This window comes from Plectropomus leopardus, chromosome 2, assembly GCF_008729295.1.
Source record: "Plectropomus leopardus isolate mb chromosome 2, YSFRI_Pleo_2.0, whole genome shotgun sequence".
NCBI classification, from domain to species: Eukaryota; Metazoa; Chordata; class Actinopteri; order Perciformes; family Serranidae; genus Plectropomus; species Plectropomus leopardus.
Window position 1 is genome coordinate 14,100,301 of NC_056464.1, and position 27,005 is coordinate 14,127,305.

Here is a 27,005-nt window from a genome sequence, read left to right on the forward strand (position 1 = left end):
GTACTGTTAGCAAACAAAAATATGAGGAAACATGAAAAAAGAGCGACCATGTAGCCGTCTTGTTGGGATTAGGATGTGTGGACAGGTAAATAACTCGACAACCAGAAACCACCGATTAACAGAACCATCTGGAAACATAGACAATTATAAAACAGCAGCAAACGATGTGAGAGGACACGGGAAAAAATGACTAAAATACTGCGCACAAGTTAATGGAGCTGATGGGATCGCACTTCATTAGGGTTGTACCTAGTGTAATCCCATGTGAAAAATAAATTATGATTGATTGAATGAATGAGTCTTATGTGTTGGTATAATATAATTATGATTTAGTAGCCGTATTTTCACTGTTGTTTTACTTATTGGTTTCTTTGTTTGTTTGTTTGTTTGTTTTACACATTTCATGTTAATTATACTATAGGGGAAATAACACGTGGCCGAAATGCTTTGCATCTTGGTTTCTCCAGCTGTGGCCAACTTTCTAGTATACCATTTTTTAAGCCACCATAATGTTATGCTGGCTTTCAGTGTAGCCTACGTAAAAAAAAAATGAAACGGGCATGAAAGTGATCAAGGCTCTGGGACCCACGTGCAAGGATTCAAACTGTTGTTTAATAGCAGTTGAATTAATCAAAGGTAAATAAACAAATAAACAGACTGAACGAATAACTCCATGAATAAGATGAAGCAAATCACGATTTCGAACAAACTCCAAATTTTAAATGACAGAAGAATCTTTTATCTTTAAATTTTAGGCCGGAAAAACCATGTAGACGTATTCTAGCTTGACGGAAATACGCTGTTTAATGGACTGGATTAACAGGTTCTGACTGAGACAACAAGTTATTTTTCAAGTGAAAACGACATGGATCTATGCAGCTCTCACTGCTTTATGGAGAGTGCTGAGGAGGCTACCTGAGGCATCTTACCCGCAGGAAGTGCCCATCAGCTCTCACACACCAAACTCATTTCCATAACACCTGGACCTTTACAACGTGACATTTGCGTTTCCTGAGAATTAGGGCAGGAAACCTCACACACAAGTGAAATGATCTCTGACAATCAGCATATCTGGGAAGTAAAAGTAATACTTCTTAGAATCACACACCTCTGTGTATGTATGTGTGTGTGTGTGTGTACCTGTTCAGGTAGGCCTAGTTGAGGGAGGAAACTCCACTTTCGCAAGGATAAGTTGTTGCGAAAGGCAAAATATCTGTATTTATTTTTATATATATTTGAAATTTTGAAAAGACTTTCAAAATGTTATCAAACAATAATTTTACAGCCCCCTTACAGCAACCCTTAGGACTCCTTGGGGTCCTGTTGACTTGCTTTTGTTTTTGTTCTTGCTTGTGTTTGTTTAATATTATGAATGGAGCAATTCTACACAATGACTACTTTCTGATACTTAAAGTACATCTAAAAAAATATTCTTCCATAGAAAATTCTTCCAAGTATTATTACATTGTTGCATTATACCACTGTGCAGAGGGTCATATTGTTTAAAAAATGATGTCACAACCCAGTCACTCCTCCACTCTGTTGAATACAGTAGGCCACAGTCCCAAAATATGGAAATTCTGTAGTATTTTCAGGTGTTTGTAGAGATTTGACGTCCGCCCCCTGGTGGGCGTTTTGCTGAATTACTTCACTCCCTCCTCTTGCTCATCGGACGAGTTGTCATGGCAACTGTACAGCATGTGCTTACAAAAACAAGAGCTTGACCGTTCACCGACACTTCTCCCGACACTCGACATCCAACGCTGCGACGCCATCTTATTCTTCTAGCAATTGTCAGAGAAGAGGACGGAAGACACTCGTTAAAAACACAGAAGGAAGACCGGAGAGAGTCAACGATGAGCGGAGCCAAAGCCCGCAGCGACGCGCCTGTTGCTGAAAATGTCTCCGGCGGCGGGCACAGCACTGCGGCTGCCCCGCGGGACCGCAAGCCCGGCGGCGGGGTTCTGAAGAGGCTTAAGTCCCGGAGGAGCCAGGTGGACAGCAGGCCCGTCACGGAGGAAGACCTGCGGACACAGAGTGGACACATCACGCCGGAGGATGTGTTAGGACTGCGGGTGGCAACGCGAGGTTTGAGTCTGTCTACAATGTCTCTTGTTGTCGGTGGACCGATGATGCTCAGTGTGCTTCCTGTGCTGCGCCTCACATAACCGAGCTTCTACAGAATACAGTAAATCCACACATTACATAAAATTGGATCAAAGTCGTCCAGTTAAGCAAGCTTAGGGTGAAGTCAGGTAATGTGGGACATCAGGTAAAATGGGACAAATCAGGGTTTACATCAGGAGCTCTTAAAATATTAGCAGCCATTCACCAAACGTGTTTTTGAGTTGTTGCTACAAATATGGTTTACATGAAACAATGTAACAAACAATGTAATAAGAGTTCTGCAGGTAAAACAATAAGGGGATGACAACAAAAATTATTTTAGGGTGTTGCGCTTTTTACTGTTTGTTTTAATTCGCATTACAAAATAGTTATGAATAATGACAATGTGAATCAATTCTAAGCAGACTGTCTTGATTAGAAATCAAATGAAAGCAAAAACTGCATGGGATTTAGAGTTAGACAGGTTATCGGCCCGGCCGATTGTTGAGGCAGATATCTGGCATTTTGCCGATTATAGTATTAGCGTTTTATTTTAATGATCACTGATAAAATGAATTAATTAAAAAGTGCAAAGGAAGTGTCAGCATGGGGGGAACTTTTACTTCGTTAATCCTCAGGGAGTTATTTTTATTTATTTTGACTTTATTTATTTAGAACTTGCTGTACATGATGTTGAAAGTCTCAGTTTTGATTAAACATTTGCTAAAGGCAGTTTTGTATTTGAGTTTGTTATATTCCAAAATCGAAATAATGACATGAAGATTTCAGTTTTTATTGTAAATACATATCAATTCCAATTATCAGTTATTGGTCTCATTATCGGTCCCGACAAACCAATATCTTTCGGCCCCTAATGAGATAAGCATAAAGTGGGCATGTCTGTAAAGGTGAGACTCATGGGTATCCATAGAACCCATTTTCATTCAGATATCTGAAGGTCAGAGGTCAAGGGCCCCCTGTCAAATGGCCTCGCTGTTTTTCCATCTCCAAAACTTACCCTAACCTTGGAACGTTATTACGCCCCCTTACTGAGAAGCTAGCATGACATGGTTGGTACAAATTATTTTTTTTAGGTCTTCCAGTTTCAGATGATACCAGTATCATCACTGTAGATTCCTCATCTTGTATCTCCCTCCTATGAGACAAGTGCACTATTTATGACATTAATTTGGGATGTCATCATTAGTGTTTTCATTCATCTATCTTGAAAACAAACAGCACATATAGTGTTTTGTACTCATGCCTACTTCACACAAGCTTATTTTCCTGCATATCTCTGTGATGCCACAGTAGCTCCACAGCGATCATTAAAGCATTGTCTTATCAAGTTTTATGGGTGGGGTGTAGATGTATATGTATATGCAAAGTTGCATGTGTCTGCACAAGCAAAACTATCTGAGTATTATCAAAGCGCAGCACACTGTTTTGGATGTTATCTTTGTGCATGTGCAAATCAGCCTGTTTGTGTAAATAACAACATTTCAATGCTTTTAACTCCTGACACCTGTCCGTCATTGTTGTAGGGTACCTCTGTAAACCGGAGGACAATATTTATAACATCGACTTTGTACGCTTTAAGATTAGAGACCTGGAGACCGGGACTGTCTTGTTTGAGATTGCCAAACCCCCGCACACAGGTAATGTGCATCAGCCTCCTCCTTGTACTGTTTTATCTCCGCATTTGTTCCTTAATGTAGTTGGTGACTGTGAAGTGTCAGCCTTCTGAGCACTTAAAAATGAATGTGCTGACCCTGCTGTCAACTTGCTCTCGTTATTATCTTAAAGTGAATGTCTCTAAGCATGTTGTTCAGTGCCATCGCTGGTTATTTTAATCAAAGTGTGAATTATTTCAAATGTCTCGGTCCTGTGTTGTGGGGTCTCAGAGGACGATGAGGAGAACAGAGAGGCGGATGCCAGCACAGGAAGATTTGTACGCTACCAGTTCACACCAGCCTTCCTGCGACTGAGGACTGTTGGAGCTACGTGAGTGACTCACACATCATCAACACACACCTAAGGAAAACTCTCACCTGCTCCGTGCACAAACAATGGAAACAATCAGAGCCCTGTCACTGTCAGCTCACACTCATTTGAACCAGTGCTGCATGACTGCATTAACATTATATTAACTTTTGTAACTAGTTCTTTCCATGTCTTTAAATCAGGGTGGAGTTCACAGTTGGAAACCGGCCTTTAAACAACTTCCGCATGATCGAGAGGCACTACTTCCGCGATCACCTGCTGAAGAGCTTTGACTTCGACTTTGGCTTCTGTATCCCAAACAGCCGCAACACCTGTGAGCACATCTATGAGTTCCCTCAGCTGTCTGAGAGTCTGGGTGAGTCATCTTTTCCTAACACGAAGACATTGTGAGTAAAACCCAAAACCTAAAATAGGAAAACAATATTCCATGTTAACATTTTAAAAATGTATGTAACAAGACATGTTGTAGCTTAGAAGACACCTTATCCAAATGTTGAATATCTAGGAGTACACTGAACTTAGTTTTCCGTAATGTGTGTACCATGCAAATACCAAAAGAAGAGATCAGCAGTTCTAACTAATAATATTTCCTTAAAGGACTCTTTCCTTGTCATGTGTCACTACGGAGCAGTTAACAAGTAAACACTGGGTTACAACTGAGCAGTCTCTAGGAGATGGAGGGATATGCACACCACATTAGTTGTAACAAAATCTAAAAATCTCTACATTGCAATGTGACATTCCTAATTTTGTTCAACTGAACTTAACAGTGTTATGTCCCAGCCCCAAACCTACTAAACATACAACCATCAAAAACTATTACTCTGCTGCTGTTCATCCAGGAAATGCTATCTGAGGAAACACAAAGAGGGAACTCCATCCTGAAATATCTAACTCTGGACGAAATACCAATAAATAAGTCTGCTGAAGCCTTATATTAGCTTCGTCCACACAGGACAAGAACTGAGGATTGTGTGTTCCTTAGTTATTTCTGACCTGTGTTCCTTTAGAAGGGGACCGTTACACAGCAGGACAGAGTAGAAATGTTCCTGAAACCATTTTTTCCCCCAATACTAACTTTGATACACGGGTCAGCCAATACAAGTACTGATCCAGTACCCTTGTGTTAAATAAAAACCAAAAACAAAACAGCTGTATATCACTAGCTCTGTATGAATGTGAAAAGATGACATTGCTACTAAGCTGGTTTTGCCACAGGTTGTGGCCCCAATGTTAATCGAAGCAAATAATTTGGACATTTTAGATGCTTGATGCAAATAATTTCATGTTAGTAATTGCTTGTCTATTAAAGAAAATTCTTTGTGGGAATGACGTGCATATGTTGTCTGTTTTTCAGTCCGTCAGATGGTGGAGTGTCCTTACGAGACCCGGTCAGACAGCTTCTACTTTGTGGAGAACAGACTGGTCATGCACAACAAGGCAGACTACGCCTATAACGGAGGACAGTGATATCTGCCCGCTAACATGCAAAAAAAATCACACACAAACACGAACATGCGAATGCACACGCATATACACACATTTCTTGATACACATATACATATTATGTACACACATGCATGCACATAGCTGAACATACACATAGTTCATTCACTTTTATAAGCAAAAGCAGCTACAGGCGTGACTGGATTGCCTCTCATTTTTGTAAAGATAAATCACTGTTCATTAGGATAATTTTCAGGCAGCCTATTAGATATTGCAGGAGGTCAATGTTAGTCTCCGCTCCGACATGCAAACTAAACAGCTTCTGTTAAAAAGGTTCAAAATGGGTTAATCTATCTGTTTTTAATTATGAAAAGTTAAGTTTGCAACCAAAAAAGGACTCATCACACTGGCGGCCGTGTGACGTCTCAAACAGACCAAACAGTTGTTAGATAGATGGTTAGTCTCCTCTTAGCAATTTTAAAAGTGTCCTACCACCCCCTCAACCTACACACAAACACACACACACACACACACACTCAATCCCCAAGTGACACACATAGTGTTTACGCAGTGTTTGTCAGAAGCAGCTGTTCTCAGAGCTACCGCCTCCACAATCCACTCCAGACAATATCGGGGGAGAAAGACTGAAAGCATCCACAAAAACACTGCTGTCAAACACACATGGTCACTCCTGCGATCCCCCCTCCTCATCAATTTCCCTCTCCGCTCTCGCCTTCACAAACAAATGCACACACACACACACACACACACACACACACACACACACACACACACACACACACACACCTACAATAGTACTGTATAAGATTTTAATCAAAGGTCTCTGAGATCTTTTTTTTTGTTTGTTTGTTTTACAGTTTTCTCTGGTTGATAGGAACATGGAAATAGATCAGGTAACAGTTAACTGCAATGTAACTGCAATCAAACAAAAAAAAAAACAATCCTGTATGAGGAAAAACAGTCACAAAAGGGAATTTCAAGCTGAAAATACTCATAAGTTCTAATATCGTGATGCATGTGATGATATAAACAAAAAAAAGGGAAAAGCTTTATAAGAAATACTGAATATACTGTGGAAACAAATAAAAAACAAGTGTACTTGGTCCAATGAAAAGGTTGGGCGTCCTCATTTTAACGTCACATCAGATGTAAATTTTTCCCCATCTAAGTTTGATTAGTTGTGTTATTTCAATTATTCCCAAATTACACACATCAAGTTGGAACATGTCTGGAAATTGAGTGGTCCTTCTAGCTAGATAGTGTACTTCCTCTTTGTATTTTGTAAACTTTGGTGTTCAGGGTTAAAGGTGGTGTCTGTAAAATATATATATAGTTTGTAAAAAGTGATAAAAGAAAAATAAATGTACATTTTCAGATACCTAATGTGTGATATTTGTTTGATTTCTAGGGCTGAGAGAAGTTGCAGGAAGTTGAGCTGAAGTTCCCTAAGTGGCCACTAGGAGGAGTTATGTTATAACCAAGTTATACATAAGCACAACTGGTTTCAGTTTGATGATTGATTGCGGAAAAGATCACAGCGGTGGCTTTTATTATTACGCTGGGACGTGTTGACATTTGTATCTGGTATTTGCTCAAAACTCCAGATGAGGTCATGATCTCATTGCTTCATGTTCGTCTATGACTGCAGAGGGAACATAACACTGATAATATCACTTTAATTCCACATTATTACTTTATCTACATGCCAAATATGATGAGCAAGCCTAGCATGCAATACATTCTGAAATTTGTTGAGGGTTGTTACACTTTGATCATCCATTTTTGGCCTCTTGTGGGATTTAAACCAAAATCTGAGCCGCTGTGTTTATTCTTTCTCAGGCTGTTTCGCCCTATCGCTGTGTTCATCTCTTGATCTCTTTCTCTCTCAGTTTCCAGCTCTCTTTCCAGCTCTTATGCCTAAAATCTCATGGCCTTTTTCTTCCTAGCCTCTCCTTTTCAGTTTCTCTCTCCACACCTATCCAGCTCTCCCTCCCTCGCCTCTGTTTTTCCCTTTTCTTTCCTCCTCTCTCACCTGGTAACCAGACCTCTGGAGAGGAGTGTTGAGTTTCCACTTTCCCAGAGAAGAGGACAATCTAAGCCACACAAAGACCCACAATGGACCCCCTCTGCTCTCTCCTCCCTTCACTCTGTCACTGCACAGCTGCACACACACAGACGCACACACTGAAATACATAAAAACATATACATCCTCTGCTTGTTATTCCTGTTAACCTCCTTGTTTCTCTTTCTTTGTACAATGCTTTTCTTCGACTTTTCTCCAACTAAATTGTTTTTTATTTCCCTCCTTCTGCACATATCTTGTTATAACTGACACGTTGTGGATGCAGTCTTATAGTGTCATTTTTCATCTTTCTCTTTACCATTACACTCTTTAAAAAACTAAAGTTTTCCTTGTTACATTGTTGATTTAATTACATTTAAACTGTTGACTGCTGTATACAAAATATTGTATTTTTTATTCAGTTCTGGGCTGTGAGATGAGAGGGCACTTACTGCTAATGGCCTGGTGGGGTCTCCAATAATCTTAATCAAGGGTGTTAAACTCATTTTAGTTTATGGGCCACATATGGCCCAATTTGATAACAAGAGGGCCAGACCAGTAAAACCACTGCTTAATAACCTATAAAACAATGGTGGACAAAGTACACAACTTCATTACTTGAGTCAAAGTATAGATATTTCTGGTCAAAGAATATCCCAATACAAGTGAAATTTGCTGATTGTTGTATATTGTCACAACACATTTACAGAGCCTAATGACTCTAAAACCTCATTCCCACTGCAATTAGTGGGTGTAGGCAGGTTTTTTAAACAGGGGTAATATATACATATACCTGCTAAATGGCTGTATTCTCACTGTCACTGAACTTCCTGTTTGAGAGCCAGTCAGCCTTTCTTTCAGCTGGCATGTGTGTGTGCACTGTCTTGTTGGTGTGTCTGTGCAACATCACGGTCAGGCAGGAGAACAGGTAAACAGCAGGAGGAACAGAGGTTTTTGAACACTTTTTAGTGGTTTCTTCTTTTTATTTATCTCTTACTTATTAAGTCGACTTTTAAAACTCTGTGTAGATGTATTTGAATCCGCTGTTTAGAAGGAGATGGACAGTAATTAGTGACAGTGTGTCATCGCATCTCGCTGGTTAAGGAGCTGAAATTACCGCATTGACCCAGGTGTTAGTGATCGGAAACGGAGGTAATAAAATCTTGTGTCTACTGCAGAGTCATTTTACCCAGGTGTGAAAAGTGAGTGAGAGTGTTAAAAAGTGAGATGTTAGCAGGTATTAGCAGTGTTTTTGTGCAGTGGGAATGAGGTTTAAAACAACGTACTGAATGCTGTGACTTAAATATACCGTATACAGTACTTAAGTATACTTTTTGATACTGTCCACCACTGCCTATAAATAACACCTCTTAATTTTCCCCTTCCTTTTGGTGTAATGTAGAACAAGTACATATTGAAAATGTCTATTCATAAAAAAAAAAAGAACTGAAGCTGCTAATTGACAATATCACGTTAAATATCTTTAAAGATGACCACAAAGGCCTGTTCATTGATTTTTCTGTGAACTGAATTCTGTTCAGGGTGGAAAGGCCTCTGAACCAGCATTTTACATTTTACATGAAGTATCTACTCACTGTTAAACTTCACAATTGCATCAATATTAGCTAAGCAAAGTCATCCAGTGGGCTGGATTGGACCCTTTGGCAGGCTGGTTCTGGCCTGTGGGCCGTGTATTTGACACGCCTGATCTATATTATAGGGAAACCAGAGGCAATTATAATAACTTGAATTGTACAACTCAGAAATGAGACAGAAGCATGAAATTCTGCATGTGCTCTGTGGTAATGTGAAGTTAAATGTTGTTTACAGCCAAAGACAAGGCATTTTTACTGACTCACATTTTTCAAGCAACACTTCAGTGATGACTCTCTGCCTGCTAATGGATAAACTGATGTATCATTTTTGATAAAAAGACTACCTAACTACCTTGAGCATTACAAAGCTAAACTAAACCAATCTCACAGTGTGTCATCAAAAGCTTCAAACAGCCTGTAGACAATTCAAAAGGGCATCAATATGTTTACTCAACACACAAGTTCCCCCTAAAAGGGATCTAACCCTTTAAAACACATAAAAATAATGGTGTGAAGATCTAATGCGTCAGTTGCTGATTAGACTACAAAGCAGGGCACAATTTAACAGTGAGCTCATAAATCAATAATCACAGCCTTCCATCAGGCTGGAGGGCCTGCACACTGCAGCACGCAAGTAAAGCAGCTGTACTGTAACGACCCACGTGCTGGTATTATCATACAATAAAGTGTTTACAATTAGCATATCCACGCCCACAGACACACTTACAGCAATAAATACACACACTTTCCAACTTTCCAGGGATGATTTATGTGTTCCCAGGCCTTCGTGGAATACATTTCAGCTGTCTGTCGTGGATCGACATGCACGTACCGGAAACAACAGGACAGGTGGGATAAATCAACCTCATTCACCCTCACACACACACACACACGCACACACACACACACACACACACACACACACACACACACACAAACACACAGACACACCTATCTTTGTCACTGATTTACCCATATATCCTGTTCAGTGAATCACACAACATTGAGATTAGGAATGTGAAGCACTGGTTTATTGAGGGTACCCTGAAACTCTCCCTCTCTCTCTCTCTCTCTCTCTCTCTCTCTCTCACACACACACACACACACACACACACACACACACACACACACACACACAGATCTACGCACAGGCAGGGGGACAGGGGGGACAGTGGTCTCCTATAAATAGTAGCAAGGAATGGCGTTGATAGGTCCTGTGAAAAGAAATGGAGGGGGGAGTGGAAAAAGGATTAAAAGAGATACGGGGACGCACTGCAACTCCACTTGTTCGTGTGTGTGTGTGTGTGTGTGTGTGTGTGTGTGTGTGTATGTGCGTGCGTGTGTGTGTGTGTGTGTGCGTGTGCGCGCCTGGCGCGTGTGTATGTCTTAGGTACTTTGGAGAGAGGTGGTATGGATTTCTTGTTACCAAAGTAACTCTCTATTAGACCCCCCCCCCCCCCTAAAAAAATCACCAGTCATGCACGCTCTCTCTAACATATACACACTTCATCATCCTCTCTTTTTCTCCGTCTCACTCTCCCTTTCTTCCCTCTTTTTCACTCTTTCTTCCGTCCTGCTCCAAGGCCCTGGCGTGAGATCCATCATGTGTTAACACTGTATTACCAGCAGCACATCTTCCGATTAAGAGACGATGAGTCACGGCACAGTCCTCTCTTACAGGTCGGCACGATGATGGTCTCAACGATGGTCGTGACTCCATCTGTATGTGTCATGATGTCGTTTCCAGCAACTGCTTAGTGACATCATCTCACCCGCTGAAAGAGGTCGGGGCAGACGTGAAGTTGTAAACATGAGAAGATGGTGCATGAAAACATGAATAAACTCCTGTGGCCCTGGGGGTCAAAAAACAGAACCATATTTTAGAAAACACAACCACATCTCAGTACTGTTGTAGAGTTTTTTGAAACTTTGTGTTGTAAAATGCTGTTCTTTTGTGAAATGTCGTTGTGTTTTGTGAAAATGATTCGCTTTGTGTTGTGTTTTTTGGAATATGGTTTTTTGTAACCTTCAGGGCAACCATAAGAAACCTTATTTAGGAGTATAAAGAACTCATTTATCGTTGCTAGTCTAAAACAGTCCATCAAGAGAACACACTTTAGAGAAGAGCTTTGTTAAGGTATTAAGTATGTGTCACATTTAAATGAACATCTCACTCTGGATCGAATGGATGCTGTAATTTAATGTCATGCCAGGCAAAGCTTTGTAGATGTGACAGAAGATAAGAGATAATTAGTTATCTGGGAGTTAATAATGCACTCAGTACAACAGTGATGGATAGACAGTCCTTTAACAAACTGTGACTCCCATACCAATTTCCACGGTGGCAATTGCAGTATTGACAATCTGTCTTTAAGTGTTAGGTCTCTGTGGATTTGTAACCAGAAGCCTTTGTGCTTCTATGTTGTGCGTGTGTGTGTATTTCCCTGCGTTTATCCGCCCAGCCGTCTGTGTGGCATTACAGCGTAGATCTCAACCTCTGCTGCTCACACTCACACAGCCGACCGACAGAAATAGTCCTGTGTCATCAGGGTAAATAGGTTGTGGTCTGTTTGTGCTCACAGGAAGCTCACAGCCGCCTTTGGAAGCTCCTCAGAGCCTTTCCAGCACCATCAGTCCAGCTTGTTTTGTGTGCGTATGATTAATAAAAGGTTAACTCAACCTTCAGTCAACTGTTGAAGAGACCTGTAAATCTCCCCCACAATCTCTTCCTTCCTCTCCCTTTCTCTCCTCCCTTTGTCTCTCTCCCTTTGCCACACCTTCCCCTGGGGGATGGAGGGATTGTGATCGGAGAACGGAGGTGGGGCTGCTGGCGCAAACCACAGGTGTGCTTGTTTCCTCCCTTCTCCTCTCTCATGTAATGATTTCTTTGGCTCGCCACCTGCCAGGTGGAAAAAACACCCACAGCGAATGGAGTGCTTTAAAATGGACTCCTGGCTTCCGTTTTAAAAGACTTTTTTGGCTTGTTCTGTTCGTCTTTATCCATCAACAAACATTCCATTTGTATCCCTTTTCATTATCCATGGCCTGCGTTTAATACAATGAGGTCTTCCTGGAACTGCTTGTTGCTTGTTTACGTTTTGCATCACATGCAAATGGTGGATCCTGGCTCCAAAAAGTGCTGCTGCTGAAACACACAACTGACAGAGCCACAGCTTCTAGCTTCTCAGATGGCCAAAAGTTGCCTTTCTAATGCTTTTCTCTTGGGATCCCCTTCTCAGCTCTCTTTCAAACTGCCTCGAGGGTGGCGGAGAGCAGGTCCCAGGCCCTGGCAGGTCAGAGGTCGCTCACAGACAATGGTTTCCCACTCTGGGTCAGTTGTGGTCAAGGAAACAAAAGCAGTGAAGTCTTGGGTTGACAAACTATTGCAGTGTTTTAAGGTGGCAGAGTGACAATAAGACAGAGGGAGGGAGCTGGGAGAGAGCAAAGACAGGAAAAAAAGTGCCATGTGAGCGTACTGAAAAAGACTCACACACCGACCCATCCACCCACACACACATACACAAAATGATGTAAATTTTGTTTTTGTGCATACTTTATCAAATGTATAAATCGGTAATACATGTCGCTTAAAGGGACAGACCTCCCCAAAATCAAGAACACAATTTTTTCCTCTTACCTGTATTGCTGTTTATCATTCTAGATTGTTTTGGTGTGAGTTGCTGAGTGTTGGAGATATCGGCTGTAGAGAGGTCTGTCTTTTCTCGAAAGTAATAGAAGTAAATGGTGCTTGGCTATTGGTGGCTGAAATACATTTGAAAAACTCAACAGCAATGTTTTTTTCCCCCAGAAATCATGACCTGCTTCCTCAAGAAAATCCACAAACCTTGTTGTGAGCAGTTTCATGTAGGAACTATTTTCTTTCTACCCAACTACACTGACCAACTGTATTACTGCGCAGAAGGAAGTGTGCGTCTAATGGTAGCTCACCTGAAGACAGATGGCACCAATGTATACATCTCCCACTGTCATGAGTACGAGCTTCTCATTCATAAGTAAATTCACACTTCCTTCTGCGCAGTGATACGTTGGTGGGTGTAGTGCAGTAGAGAGAAAATAGTTCCCACATGAAATTGCTTACAACAAGGTTTATGGATTAGTAAACGGGTCATGATTTTTGGAAAAAAACATTTCTGTTGCGATTTTCAAATGTAGTTTTTTGGCGCTTTGAGCCCTACAAGATGAACGCAGACATCTCTACAGTTAATATCTCAAACATTCTGCAACTAAATAATAAGGATTGATAAATAGCACCACAGGTTAGAGGAAACAAATACTTTTTTTTTTTTTAAATTTGCGAGTGAACTGTCCCTTTAACCCCTGAAGCAAGTTAGCCAAAGTTGCTCAAAAGCTAGACATCTGTCCTCTTCACTCTCTTGTACTTGTTGGGTTCAGATTAATAATCACTAACAAAATTGGACTTACTTTAGTTTCATAATAAAAAATAAAGCCAAGTGGTTTTGGTTTATCCTACTTGCATCTTTTCAGATTGCTCTAACTTGTTCCTCCCCCTCCCCCACGCCGCTGTCTTTCGCCTCTCTTTTTTATTCAGTGCCATTGATCATGCATGCAGAAATTCAGCACGCCCAACGATGGCTCTAGCCAGGATAGGTTAGCTAGTGCAAGGCCTTGTCCTACATACTGTTCTCTCACTATGGTCCACCAGGCCACAGTCACACCCTCCCCCTGATCTGCCTCCCCTCACTGACTTCACCCACTGCCATGCACACACACACACACAAACACGCTGCAGGCTGTCTCAGAACCAGCACATGCACAGATCATCATGTGGTGCTGGGGAACGTGAACTCATCCCTATCAAAAACTTTTAGCAGGTGCAATGCATTTCATTTTTTTTGTGTTGAGTGGGCTCATTTCTGTCTCTGATTCAGTCTAACTTCTAACCAGTTTCACACACAGGCAGTTGATTTTAGGGGATATTCTGTGCTACTGTAATCAGGTCACAGTATCCAAACCACAGAAAACTCTAAATTTCCACTTGATACATTTCATCATGCTGTTAGAATTTGGCTTTTCTGTGTGTCAAGGTCACAATCTGATAAGTAAAGCAAGTGCATTTTGAATAACTGTGCGAGCACTTGTTTCACTTTTGTTAGAGCAGCTGAGGCATGTGACGAAACTGCTCAGCTGACCAGGCTTGCCCTGGCCGAGAGAATGGCTGATTTAGAGGTAATGCTGCTAATCTGCCACTTAGCTGGTTAGGACGGCCTGTCACGTGGGGTTTAAAAGAAAGGAGAGAGTGGGTAAGATCGGGTTTAGATGAAGGGTTAAACAGTAATGTGGTAAAAATCTGATGAAGGATAGAGAGTGGTGATGATCATGGCTGTTTGGGATGTGATGGATTGGGATGAGAGCTGGGCAGCAGGAACAGGTGGGCTGAGGGTTTTGTGTGAGGGGTTGGACCGGCAAGGATGATTGATGGAGGATGGAGAGGAAATCAAATACGGGGGTTGTATTGGGATTTTAAAAGATTTTCTGGATGAGGGGTTAATAATACTGCTGATAATGATGCAAAATAGTTCAGGAGGGGACAAAAAAGAACAGTTCAGATTTAAAAAAAAAAAAATAATAATAATACATGGATAAAAGTTGGATCTGGCTAAGGGTGCAGCTGGACTTGGACTGAGCAAAAAACAGGAATACAAATGCTGCAATATTCTATGATTTAACATCTAACATCACATCCATAAGATCCATATCATATCACATTAATTTACGCTATCATATTACATTCTTGGTCTTTGGTTGCCATCAGTGGGAAAACGTACCCCCCCCCCAACAAACATTATGTTTTTTTTATGTTCGTTTCGGTAGAGATATATTTAAATACTGCTATTAAATTCAGAACTGAAACTAAACAACCCTGCACATATCCTGATGCGTTTTCTGATGCGTTTTCTCACACGTGCACAGGCGTCTGTTTTGTAGAAAATGTTGAAGCAATGAAGTTGCACTTAAATTTCAAAATTCTGTAAAGATAAAAACACAGAATACAAAGATTTTTTTTTACAGTTACTGTAATAAGGCTTTTAAATCCTTTTTATGTCACACTTTCATTTTCAAAAGTGAAGTGCTTAGAATTTAGGGGCAACTAATGGAATAAATGAAACATAATATTCATAGCTATGTTTCTATTAGATTATTATCACCTGAAACTATGAACCGTTGTGTTTTCATTACTTTAGAATGAGCCGTATAAGCGCCTCATTCTTTATCTGATAATTACAAATATAATTTAGTTTTATACAATTTCCCAAGCTTTTAAAAAAAAAAATAATGACAAATTTCTTGCAAACTGCGGGACTTTATACTAGTCCCATGCAGTCTTTTGTTGTCATTTGATAGTCAAGACAGTCTGGTAATAATTGCTTTACCTTGTCAATATGGACTTCATAACTATTTTGATATGCAAAATAATGGAACTGAAAATGTGACTGATCTGGATTAACTACTGAAATTCTGTGATGACGGATATTGGTTTTTCAGGGCAGATACCTATTATTAGTAGTTTATAAGATCGATAACAAATATTTGGAAACAATATACATTTCCAATAAAAACGAAAATATTTCTGTCAATATTTAGACTTTGGAATATAACAAAGTCCAACACAAAGCTTTGTTTAAGTGCCTTTAGGAAATGTTCACTGAAAACTGAAATGTTCAGCATCATACACAGCAAGTTCCCAGCAACTTTTTGTTGCGAATGAAAATTTTAATTTTAAAAAATGAACAAATAGAAATAGCTCCCTAAAGTCTTAAAAAATAAAAGTTCCCCCCATGCTGACACATTCTTTGCACTTTTTAATGAATTTTAAGGCAATCATTAAAATAAAACATCAACCCTCAACAATCAGCCAGGTCCATAATCTGTTGACCCCTAATTTAAATACTTGTGAAAGGTGTCCAAACTCAAGAAAAGTGTCCAACCTATCCAGGTTTCAAAGGGTTAATTGGAAATCTTGCAGGGTTGCGTAAAACAAAGGCCTGTATGTTTGTATTTATATCTTATCATTTTCTTAATCTTATTATCTTTTTTTCCTGTTTCAATTGTAATTCTTACAATGAAAAAAAAAAAATACTCTGTAAATCCCAAAACATTCAAAACGCTTTAACGGGCCATGCTGTTGTGATCCACCAATGACAAGAACGACGAGAAACTACAGAGAGGGAGCGAGAGAGAGACACTGGCAGCATGAATAGAGGCAGGCAACGTGCAGGAGGGAGGGAGGGGAGGTCCGAGGCTGCTGGGGTAGGCTACGGGAAAACGAGGTAGAGGCGGAGCTTCATCTCCGAGCGCGTATGCACGGACGCGAGTGTGTATGTGTGTGTGCGTATTTCCTCGCTCACCCCTCCTCCTTTTTTAACCACCCCACCCCCACCTCTCCTCCCTCCCGACCCTCTCCTCTCCGCCCCCCCCCTCCCCTCCCCTCTCGGCTGCCCGCCCCTGAGTCTGGAGCAGCAGCAGCAGCAGCAGTGGAGCTTCACTGCCTCTCCTCGCCTCACAGTGCGGGAATATACCAGCGGAGAGCGGAATGGATACGGAAGGGAGCCAGAGCAGCCTGTCCTCCGGCACGGACAACTCCCCCCACGACCCATGGTAACAGCCTCAGCCCGTCCGCCTGCCTTTCGCTCGCCTCTCGGCCCGATTTGAGTTCACCTTGGACTTTAGTTGAGTTCAGTGCGGGAGCGGAGCCGCGCCGAGACAAAAGACGAGCACGCTGTGTGTGTGTGTATGTGTGTGTGTGTATGTGTGGGATGGATCCACTCAGCGACACAGACGCACCGCTGCTTTCCCCCCCTCTCTTCATCTCGTTTGTTTATTTATCTCGCTTTTCCTCCAGAAGGCCACATCGTAACTTCTCCTCCATCATCTGGAAAATCCTCTCCTTTTTTTTTTCCTCCTCTAGGGGATTATAACGGCCCGACTGGCCGATTGGTGACTTCGCAACATGGCCGATGCTTTCTTCTTACTTTATGGATGCTATATTGCACATAAATCCTCCAGTTTCACCCGCCGCCTCGTTCAATGTGCATGTGTTGTGTGTGCTCGAAAAGACGCGTGTTATCCTGTGTGACTTACGGCTTGTATTTCTCTCATTCAGCAAAATGTTCATCGGGGGTCTGAGTTGGCAGACAACACAAGGTGAGCTGTCCCGCACGCTACTTTAATAAGTCTGAATGAAAGCCTCTTGTTTACTCCTGTTAGCTTCCTCACACATACAGCCTGTATAAGGAGAGAAGACTGTAAATAGTTCAATCAGAGCCTCCTATTCAATAAGGATCAGCTCTAGGATTTGAGACGCAGGGAGATTAACACTGGAAATGCATGCACACATACGACGACTTTGCTGTTTTTTCTCTCCCGTGCGCTCATTATTTAAAACAGAAAGACATTTGGGGTAATTATTCAGATTATGCAACATTAACGCAGAAGTTATTGATGCTCGCGTGTTGTTTTCCTTATTGTGGCACTCCGCTCAATCCATTCATTTATTTTAAGACCCGTGCGCGCAAGATGCACGGATACAGTTTACCCGTGTATTATCCCGCTGCTGTGTCAAAACAGCAGTCGTCACCTTTGTTTGTGGTCCGCAGGGCCTAATGGGCTATTATGCTGAATGGCCACATAGCCCCCGTGTACAGTCTCAGAGGACTGGAGGGGACACAAACACAACGTGGTCCGCCCCGACCCCATTGTCTCTCTGCAGCCACATCACCTCACCAGGGCCTGTAGGACAAAAAAAAGTCCCATCTGATTTGTGGATTTCTCTAACCGTGTCCCCTTTGCTGTCTCCGCAGAGGGCTTGAAGGAGTACTTTTGTAAATTTGGCGAGGTGAAGGAGTGTATGGTGATGCGGGATCCCGTTACCAAGCGGTCGAGGTAAGAAGGAGGCGTGTGCGCTCCGCCGTCCTATCACAGGATGCTTCTTCCATGCTTTTCCATGCGGTGATTTTTTTGGAGCTTATGTTTGTGTGTGTTTCTTTCCAGGGGGTTTGGGTTTGTTACATACGCAGAACAAGCCGGTGTGGAGAAGGTTTTGGCGCAAAACAGACACGAGCTGGATTCCAAAACGGTGAGTTCTCGCTTTTGAAGAGCTGGATGCTGCCAGAGACTTGTCTTCTTGGGTAACTTTTTTCAATTCTGTGCAGCATGTTTTTTCTCCCTTGGTGCATTTTGCCTCCCACCGTATGGCTTGTAAAGTTGAGGAGTGCGTTTTGGAGCAGCCCCCCCTTCCTCCTCCTCCTCCTCCTCCTCCTCTCAGCTCATTTCCCCCTCCAAATCCCGGTTCAGGGCGCCAACATGAAAGCGTTCTTTCTTGGTCTTCACTGCCATGGTTACCTGGGGACCTGAATGGGGTAGGAGCCCCTGCTAAACCCTCACAGGGTTTATGCAGAGAGCTCTTGAGTTTTTTTCTTCTTTTTTTCATAGAAAATAACAGCACCCGTTTTCTGGTGGCAGCTCTCAGAGGATAAAAAAGTTTGAGGAAAGGGAACAGTTGTAGTAGTTCCCAAACTGATGTCAGGGGGAAGCCTGTGAGGTCCAGATGAGTGTTATAGTTGAATTTAAATATTGAATTAGAGGTTTGTTTGAGCAAGTGCTATGATTTCCCCTCCTACACTACTCGCACATGAAGATTCAAATGTGGGACAAACCAGTCAGCAGATAAAGGTCAGACGTGCTTGTTTTGCTCTGGTGAAGTCAGGTAATATGGGACAACGGGTAAAATGGGTCAAGTAAAGTTTTTCATCTTGAAACATGAAAAAGTCATTTTGATTGGTAAGTTTGAAGGATTGTTTAGATTGTTTAGTAAACACAGGCTTAAGAGACTTTCAGGTTTTATTTTATGACGTAAAGTATGCCAGTAAATACCCCGCTGGCGAACTTTGAAGCTTTTACATGTCCTAAAAAAGGTGCGTGCTAACAAGCGGATACATGAGACGACAGAACGTCATTGCGTGTAGCCTCAACGCACACGGCCTGGTAGCAGTGGTGACATGACCGCAGCATAGTTTTTTTTGGCATAGCAATAGCGTTTTACTTCTGGCTATTACATTAGGTTTCATAAATCCTAAAAGTGGTGTTTATTATCTTGCTGAACAAAACATTTTTTCTAATGTGAACCAGTATGTTTTTCGGCTACCAGGGGCCATAAAACCAGGACTAATGCTTTTATGTGCCACCCTGTGCCATTTCAGACATTTTTGCAGGGTTCTCATAGTCATGGAAAACTTGGAAAAGTCATGGGATTTCACAGTCACTTTTTCCAGGACCGGAAAAGTCATGACATTAGTAAAATGATTGAAAGTTTTGGAAAAGTCATGGGATTTTGTTGTGTGTAATTTTTGTGTGGGTAACCATGTTGTGTAACATTATGGCAACGTAGCAAATCCTTTGGTTGTGTGGCTTTTTTCACAGTCAAGTACATTTGTTCATTTTCTCCCTGTGTTTGGTCTCTTCTTACATGTTACGCCAGTTAGCTGAATTTATGTTGTTTGAATCTGATACGTTTGAACACTGCATTTGAAGTGGGGCAATCATTTTCTTTTATGCATCCTTGAAAGGTCATAGAAAAATTTAGAAATTTTGTCCATGAAAATGCGTAGGAAACCTGTTTGTAGTATTTTTGCCATTTAAAAAATATTAAAGATGATGAAGTGAGTATAGTACAATGTGACACCAAAAAAACACGAGGCAAACGAACATGAAAAGCTTTGTAGAGAAGTTTGATGATCTTATTTAATTATTAGTTAGGTTACATTTATGATTTAATGAATGGATGACTTAACTGATATATCGATTTAAGCATTTAAAAAGCAAACATACATGACTGCCACATTGTACCTTACCAGCTGTCCCATTTTACCTGAACATGTCATCAGAGTGAGGTCAGGGTACTTGTGTTTGAGGGTCCAAAGTATTTTACCTGGTGGCATATTTTCTCTATGGAAATAGAAATATAATAGAAATACATAAGTTCTACAAGTAGCACTTTGTATAGTCTGTGGAATTGTAGGTGGTTTTCTTGTCATTTTCCAAAAATGTCCCACTTTACCTGACTTCACCGTACATAATGCAGACCTAGACACAGGTCAGTGATGTGTGTGAATGTGAGTCACAGCTGCTGATTTAAATATCTGTAAAGGTGTGAACGCTGTTGTCTTGGTCATGTAGATTAGTTGTAGAAACGGGGACTGGGTGTGTCTTCAGTCAGTTTGTGGCCTCTCCTAAATTCACGCACACACTCACACACAAACTCACAATAGGATCATTTGAGAGTGAAAATCGGTGGCACAGAAAGGCAGCAGAGCCCAGGGGTGGAGAAGAGGTAGAGTCAGTTAGTTGCTGGAGCAAGCCTGTTGCTGGGGGTGACGCCAGCCACAGGAGACGGTGCTGTGGCTGCACAGCCTGATGGGATTTATGTCTCCATAACAACTTCCCAGCTATTTTGCATTAACTTAAGACACTTGGCTCGGTTGGATAGCCGAGCTCAGACACACAGATACTGTTATGTCACGACAGACCTTTATACTTTGCGTGTGTTTAAGACTCCGATATTAACTCTGTGCTTTTTGATTTTAAAATGCAAAGTTGGATGTTTCGGCACTGTTGCTGTGACATTTATTAGAGAATGAGTGTTGTTGCTGGTAATCTGTCTTTTTTTTTCATTTAGCTTGAAAGAAAGTTCTGTGAAGTGTTAAGTCAGTGAGTCACATTACCTATTAAACCTAGGTACAGTCTTTGAGAGCCAGACCGTGTGTGTGTGTGTGATGTGAACACTGGTTGGCAGGCCACTGGTGGGGTTAGGCGTTGCCCTATTATAAACCAAAATACAGCATTAAGGCTAAACAATAATAACGTTAAGTCACCAGTCAAATGCAGCTTTGGTTGCTCAGGATGTTGTGGTAGCGTTGGAGGAAGGGGGTGAGGGGCACGCCGTGGTACCACTTATCCAACCAGGCGTTTTAAATGGTTGCCATTTTGTCGTTCCATTTTGCGAATAAGAGCCTAGATTTTTTTTTCATGTGCTTGCAAACCCCCAAGATTTGCAATTGCTGTCATTTTATTGCTTATAGCCTAATTCTACAACAATACATAAAACATAACCAATGCAAAAATGACGGAACGTTGTTCAGCAGCTCAACACGCTGTCCACTTTTTTGACATATAAATAATTATGAATAAAGCCTTTCAAGAGTATTTTTTGTTGGCGTTTTGAGTCAACTGTGGGTCAAAACTCTGTGATCTAGGGCCGAATATGTTTTTTTTAATAACATGCGTAGCTTTATGGGATCAGTGTCAACCTCTCTGTAACGTCTCCAACACCTGTCCCAGTTTAATTATTTTCATATTTATTTATTTCTATGTGAGTCTTCCTCACACCTGGACTCCCTCGGTCTCCACCGTGGATGACTATTGTTTGATCAGTGCGAGATGTGAGAAAGACATTCCCTCCCAGGAATGAGGAAGAATATTCGATGCTCTGATTTTTTTTTTTCCTTTTTATGCTGAGCCTTTGGTTTGTGAGAAGAGACGCTACAAGGCCTGAAGCAGGAAAGAGAGGAAAGTGAATGAAAGAGATGTAACAGAGGGACAGAGTGAGAAGTACGTCACGTTAACTGGTGCAAGGTTCATACTGCTGGTTACAAGTGGTATTAAACATTTACAGTCCTGTCCCATCCAGTGATGTTATCCAACCTTAGAAAGCAGAGGCAGCAGACCAAACAGTGATTGATAGTTACTGTCAGTACCTGTAGGCCCGAGGATTTAAATGCAACTAATTAGAGGTTGTCTCTTGTTTTTAGAGTGAGGTTGTTGTTTTGGTTGGGGGTTAGATTTCCTGTTGGGGCAGAGTATGGCCTAAGGGCAGTGGTGTGCTGTCATATTTCTCTGGACAGAGAAGAAGGGCACAACTGGTATTTGTTTTCTCAGAGGAAATGCTTCACTGGAACTAGTTACTGGAAAATACGAGACCAGATACACGTTGAAACGCCACCACTTCTCATTCACTTGGGTCAGTGCAGGGAGCGCTTAGATCTGGCATGTTGTTTTGTTGTGGTGTAGTTTGGTTTTCAAATGAGACATTTATGCGATTTGTGGCACGAAACTGGTCAAAAAAAATATTTTCCACCAGTTTAGACAAGCTATTGATGGATGTTTGTGCATGTTTCATTCTTATTTAGCCATGATGTAATAGACAGTAATTATGAATTATATATTAAGTGATGATGTGTCAGTATGTTGTTGTAATATAGTGTTTTAAAGAGTGGTGCTACAAGATAACCCATAAAAAACCCAAGTGTAACGCTGAACTAACATTACTCAGATTTCTGACTTGTTATTTTTTGTGGTGTAGTTATGCATTTTCAGGTGAGATGAACATTTTTTTAAGTGATTTGTGACGTGAAATTTGTGAGGGCAATTTTGTTTTGCCAATTCAGGTGATTAAGTGATGGATTTTTGTGCGCATCTCTGGTCTTTTGAGCAAAGTAGACAGTATTTATAAATTATGAATTTAGCATGACAATATATGTTTCTTTTAAAGCGAAGTGCTACAAAACAAACCCTAAAAACCCCAAGTGTAACGCTGAACTAACATTACTTAAAAGAATAACATCTTATTACAGGGTTACGGGGATTTTTGGCATATTTCTTTTGTTTTGTAGTTTCGATATAAACATTTTGAGATGAAAAGTCGTGTATTTGATTTGTGACATGAAGTTTGTCTACACTATTTTGTTTTGCAAATTTATTGAAATAAGTGATAGATTTTTGAGCACATTTTCATTCTTATTTAGCCATATTCACAGTGCAGTAGACAGTATTAATGAATTATGTATTCAGTGATGATGTGTTAGTAATGTGTGATAATATAGTGTTTTTTTTGAAGGGCACTGTCCCCAAAATAACCCCAAAAAAATCAAAGCGTAATGCCGAACCAACATTACTTAAAAGAAAACCGCGTTTTTATAGAATAGCATAGAAACCTTAGAAATAAGGAACATGCAGAAGATTTATGATTTTCTTTTCGTTCTTTAACACCAAGTAAACAGGAATGCCCTTTTCCAAATGTGTTACAGTAGGTGGTAATTGCTGCCTTTGGCACGACCGCCTGTGAAGGTACAGTGGCGGTCATCGGTGTGGTGCTAATATAGCTGCTTTCATCTAAAGCTGTGCGCTGCAGCAGCATATGTTAGGAGCAGCCTCTGTGGACTTGTGGCACCACATTCTGCCGTGGTCTCACACCTGTTTGGTGGAGTAGTGGAGATGCAAGAACCAGCTCCTCGATCCTGACTGGAGATTAGCTGTTTAGTGCTGACGTGGACAAAACTGGAGATGCGGGGGGATGGAGAAGGTAGAGGAGAGAGAGGGAGGTCCAGCTCCCGTGCTGTAATTAGTATAGATCTGAAAAGCAACTAATCCGATTGAGGGAAACAAACTGGATTGGGTTTCCGAGGTCCATGCCTCAGATCCGGGGATAAAGCCTGGACCTGCTCTGAAGGTGGATCCAGGGTTCTCTTTCCATGCTACATGTGCACAACCACCGCCACCACTCACCCGCGCTGGCGAGGCGCTCTAGCAGGGTTACACAGGCAGGGGTGGGGTTGAATTGGGGGGGTCCTCATTAGTGAGCTTCGTTAACTAATTACTGTGCCATTGTTCAGCTGTGCAGATTGACCCTGCTGGCCTGAGCCCAAACCAAGTCTCTCTCTTCGCTCTGCGTGCGTGCATTGACATGCCAACTCCTTTTGTCTCCTCTTCTGTTGATAGCTTTTTGTTTAGCTTATATTGATTATATCGCCATAATGGGGCGGCCAGTGGTGTCTTTTTTCATCAGTGTGGGTGTTTGCCATTTAGTGGCAAGAACATGTTGGCAGGATGGCTAATGTGTCAGAGCTTACATCTCTATATGTGACTGTGATGGCAATGCTCCTGTTTTCGGCAGAGGTGCGTATTCTTGCTGATACGTGCCGCTTTGTATACATGTGTTTGTGCTACTTTATGTGGGTGCTGGTGAGTGAGTATGTGTGCCTGTGGGGGTAGCACGGGAGCCCCAGTTCCTCTACGGGCCCATCTGTTTTGTACTCTTTGTCCTGTTAATTAATGAAATCAGAGGGGCTGCCTGCTGGGACGGCCCCGCTGCACCGCTACACTGGACAGGCCCACTTTCTCATGGGCTGACTCTGTTTTCCAAATGAATGCCTCCTGGTTCTCCCTGTGCTTTCTCATTTTCACACTCTCTCTCCCTCCTTATCTGTTTATTGATTTGACGTCCTATATTTTTATTTTGTTTTCCAGTTTGTAACACTGGCGGACGCGCTGGGCCACGTGAGGTGACTATTGGTCGTAGATTAGTCTAGTCTTTTAAAGCTAAACCACTAAAATCATACTGTAAGCTCTGCCGTCACTATGCTGCTTAGATTGAGCGGAGGTTGGATGTCATGAAGCAGGATGTTAGTCAGACCATTTCACCAACACTCAGTCATAACTCTTCTTTGTCAGTCGAGGAACTTTTTTTTTCTTTTCAGTACTTATGTTTTTGCCACTGTTGTTGATTGTTACACTGCAGAGCCACTTCTCAAATGTCAAGCCTCTGAAGAGCTATTTCTGAGTGTTGCAAACAGTGACCTGGCTAAGTCATTTTACCTTTTTGCTTTGTGGCCTATCTGTCTTCCTCGAGGCTAATCCGCCAGTCTGATAGATGCTTTAGTTTTCATTTATCGTAGCCTTCCTCTGAGTACAGCCAGATGTAGAAAATACATGTTAGATATATTCTGTTATTTCGCTGGAGTGGAATGATTATTTTTTTAACAGCATGGCATGACTGTAGCTGTAGTAGCACTACTGCAGATATTTCAGTAGGCCTAACCTAGTGTAGTTGGTAACCTTCTGTATTTTAGGCTGTATTTTAAAAGCTCTTGATGATTTTAAAGCGATGAAATATTGGTGTTTTGGCAACATGTGAAATATGATGATACATACCATAAGACAGCCAATTTCACAGTACTGTGGCATCTTTATAATGTCTTTGATTACACTGCATTAACAAAATTGTTACATCAGGACGCATCTTGCTTCGTCAGGTGTTCAATTTACTGGGCAAGCCAAAAAAAAAAAATAGCACACTGATTTTATCCATTCACAGTTTTGTCAATTGAGATCTAAGAAATGGTATCACAACATGTAGCAGTTTTGTGATATAATCAAAATATGTTTTTTTGGTTCATTCTTAACTTAAAATGGGGTAACACTTTATCTGAATAGTCCACCTACAGAGAGTTTATAGAGTATTTGTAAAATTGCAACAATTTATTAGCTGACATTCAACATGTTAACTGTTTTGTCTGTGGATGTTTAGCTATAGAGTATATGTGACAATACCCTACATAGGCTATTTTAAGAATAGTAAAGTTAAACGTGGGTTAGGTTAAACTAAATTAATCTGAGAATATGTAGGTGTGTTCATGAATTATCACTTGAACTCCACAGACAATCTGTCACATCTACAGAATAAAGCAAAGCAGTTGATTTGTTGAATTTTAACTAAAAAGCTGTCGAAATGAAAAATCTTTAGGTTTACTTTTCGAATAAAGTGTTACAAAAAATGGCTTTTTCACGTAGAATTGAAGGAGAAGTTGATCCTACTTAGACTCATTAACAGGAGACAAGAGCTGCAATGATTAATTGAGAAATAAATTAGTTGTCAACTATTAATTTATCCATTAGTGAGTTGTTTTTTTTTTTTAAAAAACCTTTTACATGTAAATATTTTCTGATTTTCTTTACTCCTCTATGCCAGTAAACTGAATATCTTTCGGTTGTGGACTAAACAAAATGCTTGAGGATGTCACTGCGGGCAAAGGAAACCCTTATTGATTTTTTTTCATTTTGGCGGCCTGACAAATAAGAAAATAATCAACAGACTAACTGACAGTGAAAATAATTGTTAGTTGTAGCCCTACAGGTGACTGATTTTCAGAATCAGCACATGCTGTTAAATCTTTGAAAAAGCTGTTGGATATTTGCGTTTGCATGTATTTGGCTCATGGTAATAGATTTTTTTTTTCATTGTACTCGACTGCAGTGTTATGCGAGTTGGTTTCTGACCGCTGTCGTTGTCAGCTCCTGGTCTGTGTCTCTGCCACATCATGGCCTCAGGGTAACACCTGTCCCTTTAGTCCTGCTAGAGCACATCTCAGTCTCAGTATTTCTCAACCACTTTACACCAGGGCTGTTGTGTAAAGTGTAAGAAAAATACATACTTACAAGAAAACATATTCATGCCTCAGTACGTTGCTTTATGCTGTAGTAGTCCTCTAGTGTGAATCAGTTTCTTCTTCTGTTGTGCGCTTGTTGTATTTCTGCCATAAAATGCATTTATAGACTATTGTTGTCAAGAATATCGATTTATCAATACATATTGATTTGAAATGTTTGAATTATTTTCTGCAGTATTGATACACCAGGACCAGCAGATTTCTGGCTCTCTTTTATTGTGAAGGTTTACTACAGTCATTCTGCTGTTCTCTGCTACTAACCCAAAAAGAAGAGAAATGTTATAACCTCGTTAGACGTATTTTTCCATAAAGATGTAACTTACTTATATACTTATACTGTAACTGTTAATGGGTGTTGTAGGGTTATGTTTTATTGATGATAAGAATGTGTTGTGTGAATGTATTAAAAGTGCTTTGTATTAATTTATATTAATATATCTAAGTAGCGTCCT

At 41.0% G+C, this 27,005-nt stretch overlaps 2 protein-coding genes across 3 annotated transcripts in view; both read left to right on the plus strand.

The window, feature by feature from the left end:
* The first annotated feature begins 1,765 nt into the window (after positions 1 to 1,765).
* On the plus strand, positions 1,766 to 5,645 carry LOC121952470 (protein unc-119 homolog B-like). Its single transcript, XM_042499187.1, has 5 exons — positions 1,766 to 2,088; positions 3,651 to 3,764; positions 4,011 to 4,110; positions 4,293 to 4,465; positions 5,468 to 5,645. The coding sequence occupies exons 1-5, from the start codon at positions 1,857 to 1,859 to the stop codon at positions 5,578 to 5,580; spliced, it is 732 nt and encodes a 243-aa protein (XP_042355121.1). The 5' UTR covers positions 1,766 to 1,856; the 3' UTR covers positions 5,581 to 5,645.
* An 11,105-nt stretch (positions 5,646 to 16,750) lies between these two features.
* LOC121949413 (RNA-binding protein Musashi homolog 1-like) overlaps positions 16,751 to 27,005 on the plus strand; it is a 29,365-nt gene continuing 19,110 nt past the window's right edge. For both annotated transcript variants that reach the window (XM_042495097.1, XM_042495105.1), the window contains exons 1-4: positions 16,751 to 16,873; positions 17,379 to 17,419; positions 18,076 to 18,157; positions 18,266 to 18,350. In XM_042495097.1, the coding sequence (XP_042351031.1) occupies positions 16,809 to 16,873; positions 17,379 to 17,419; positions 18,076 to 18,157; positions 18,266 to 18,350 (273 nt within the window). In that variant the 5' untranslated portion in view covers positions 16,751 to 16,808. The remainder of the gene's footprint in view (positions 16,874 to 17,378; positions 17,420 to 18,075; positions 18,158 to 18,265; positions 18,351 to 27,005) is intronic.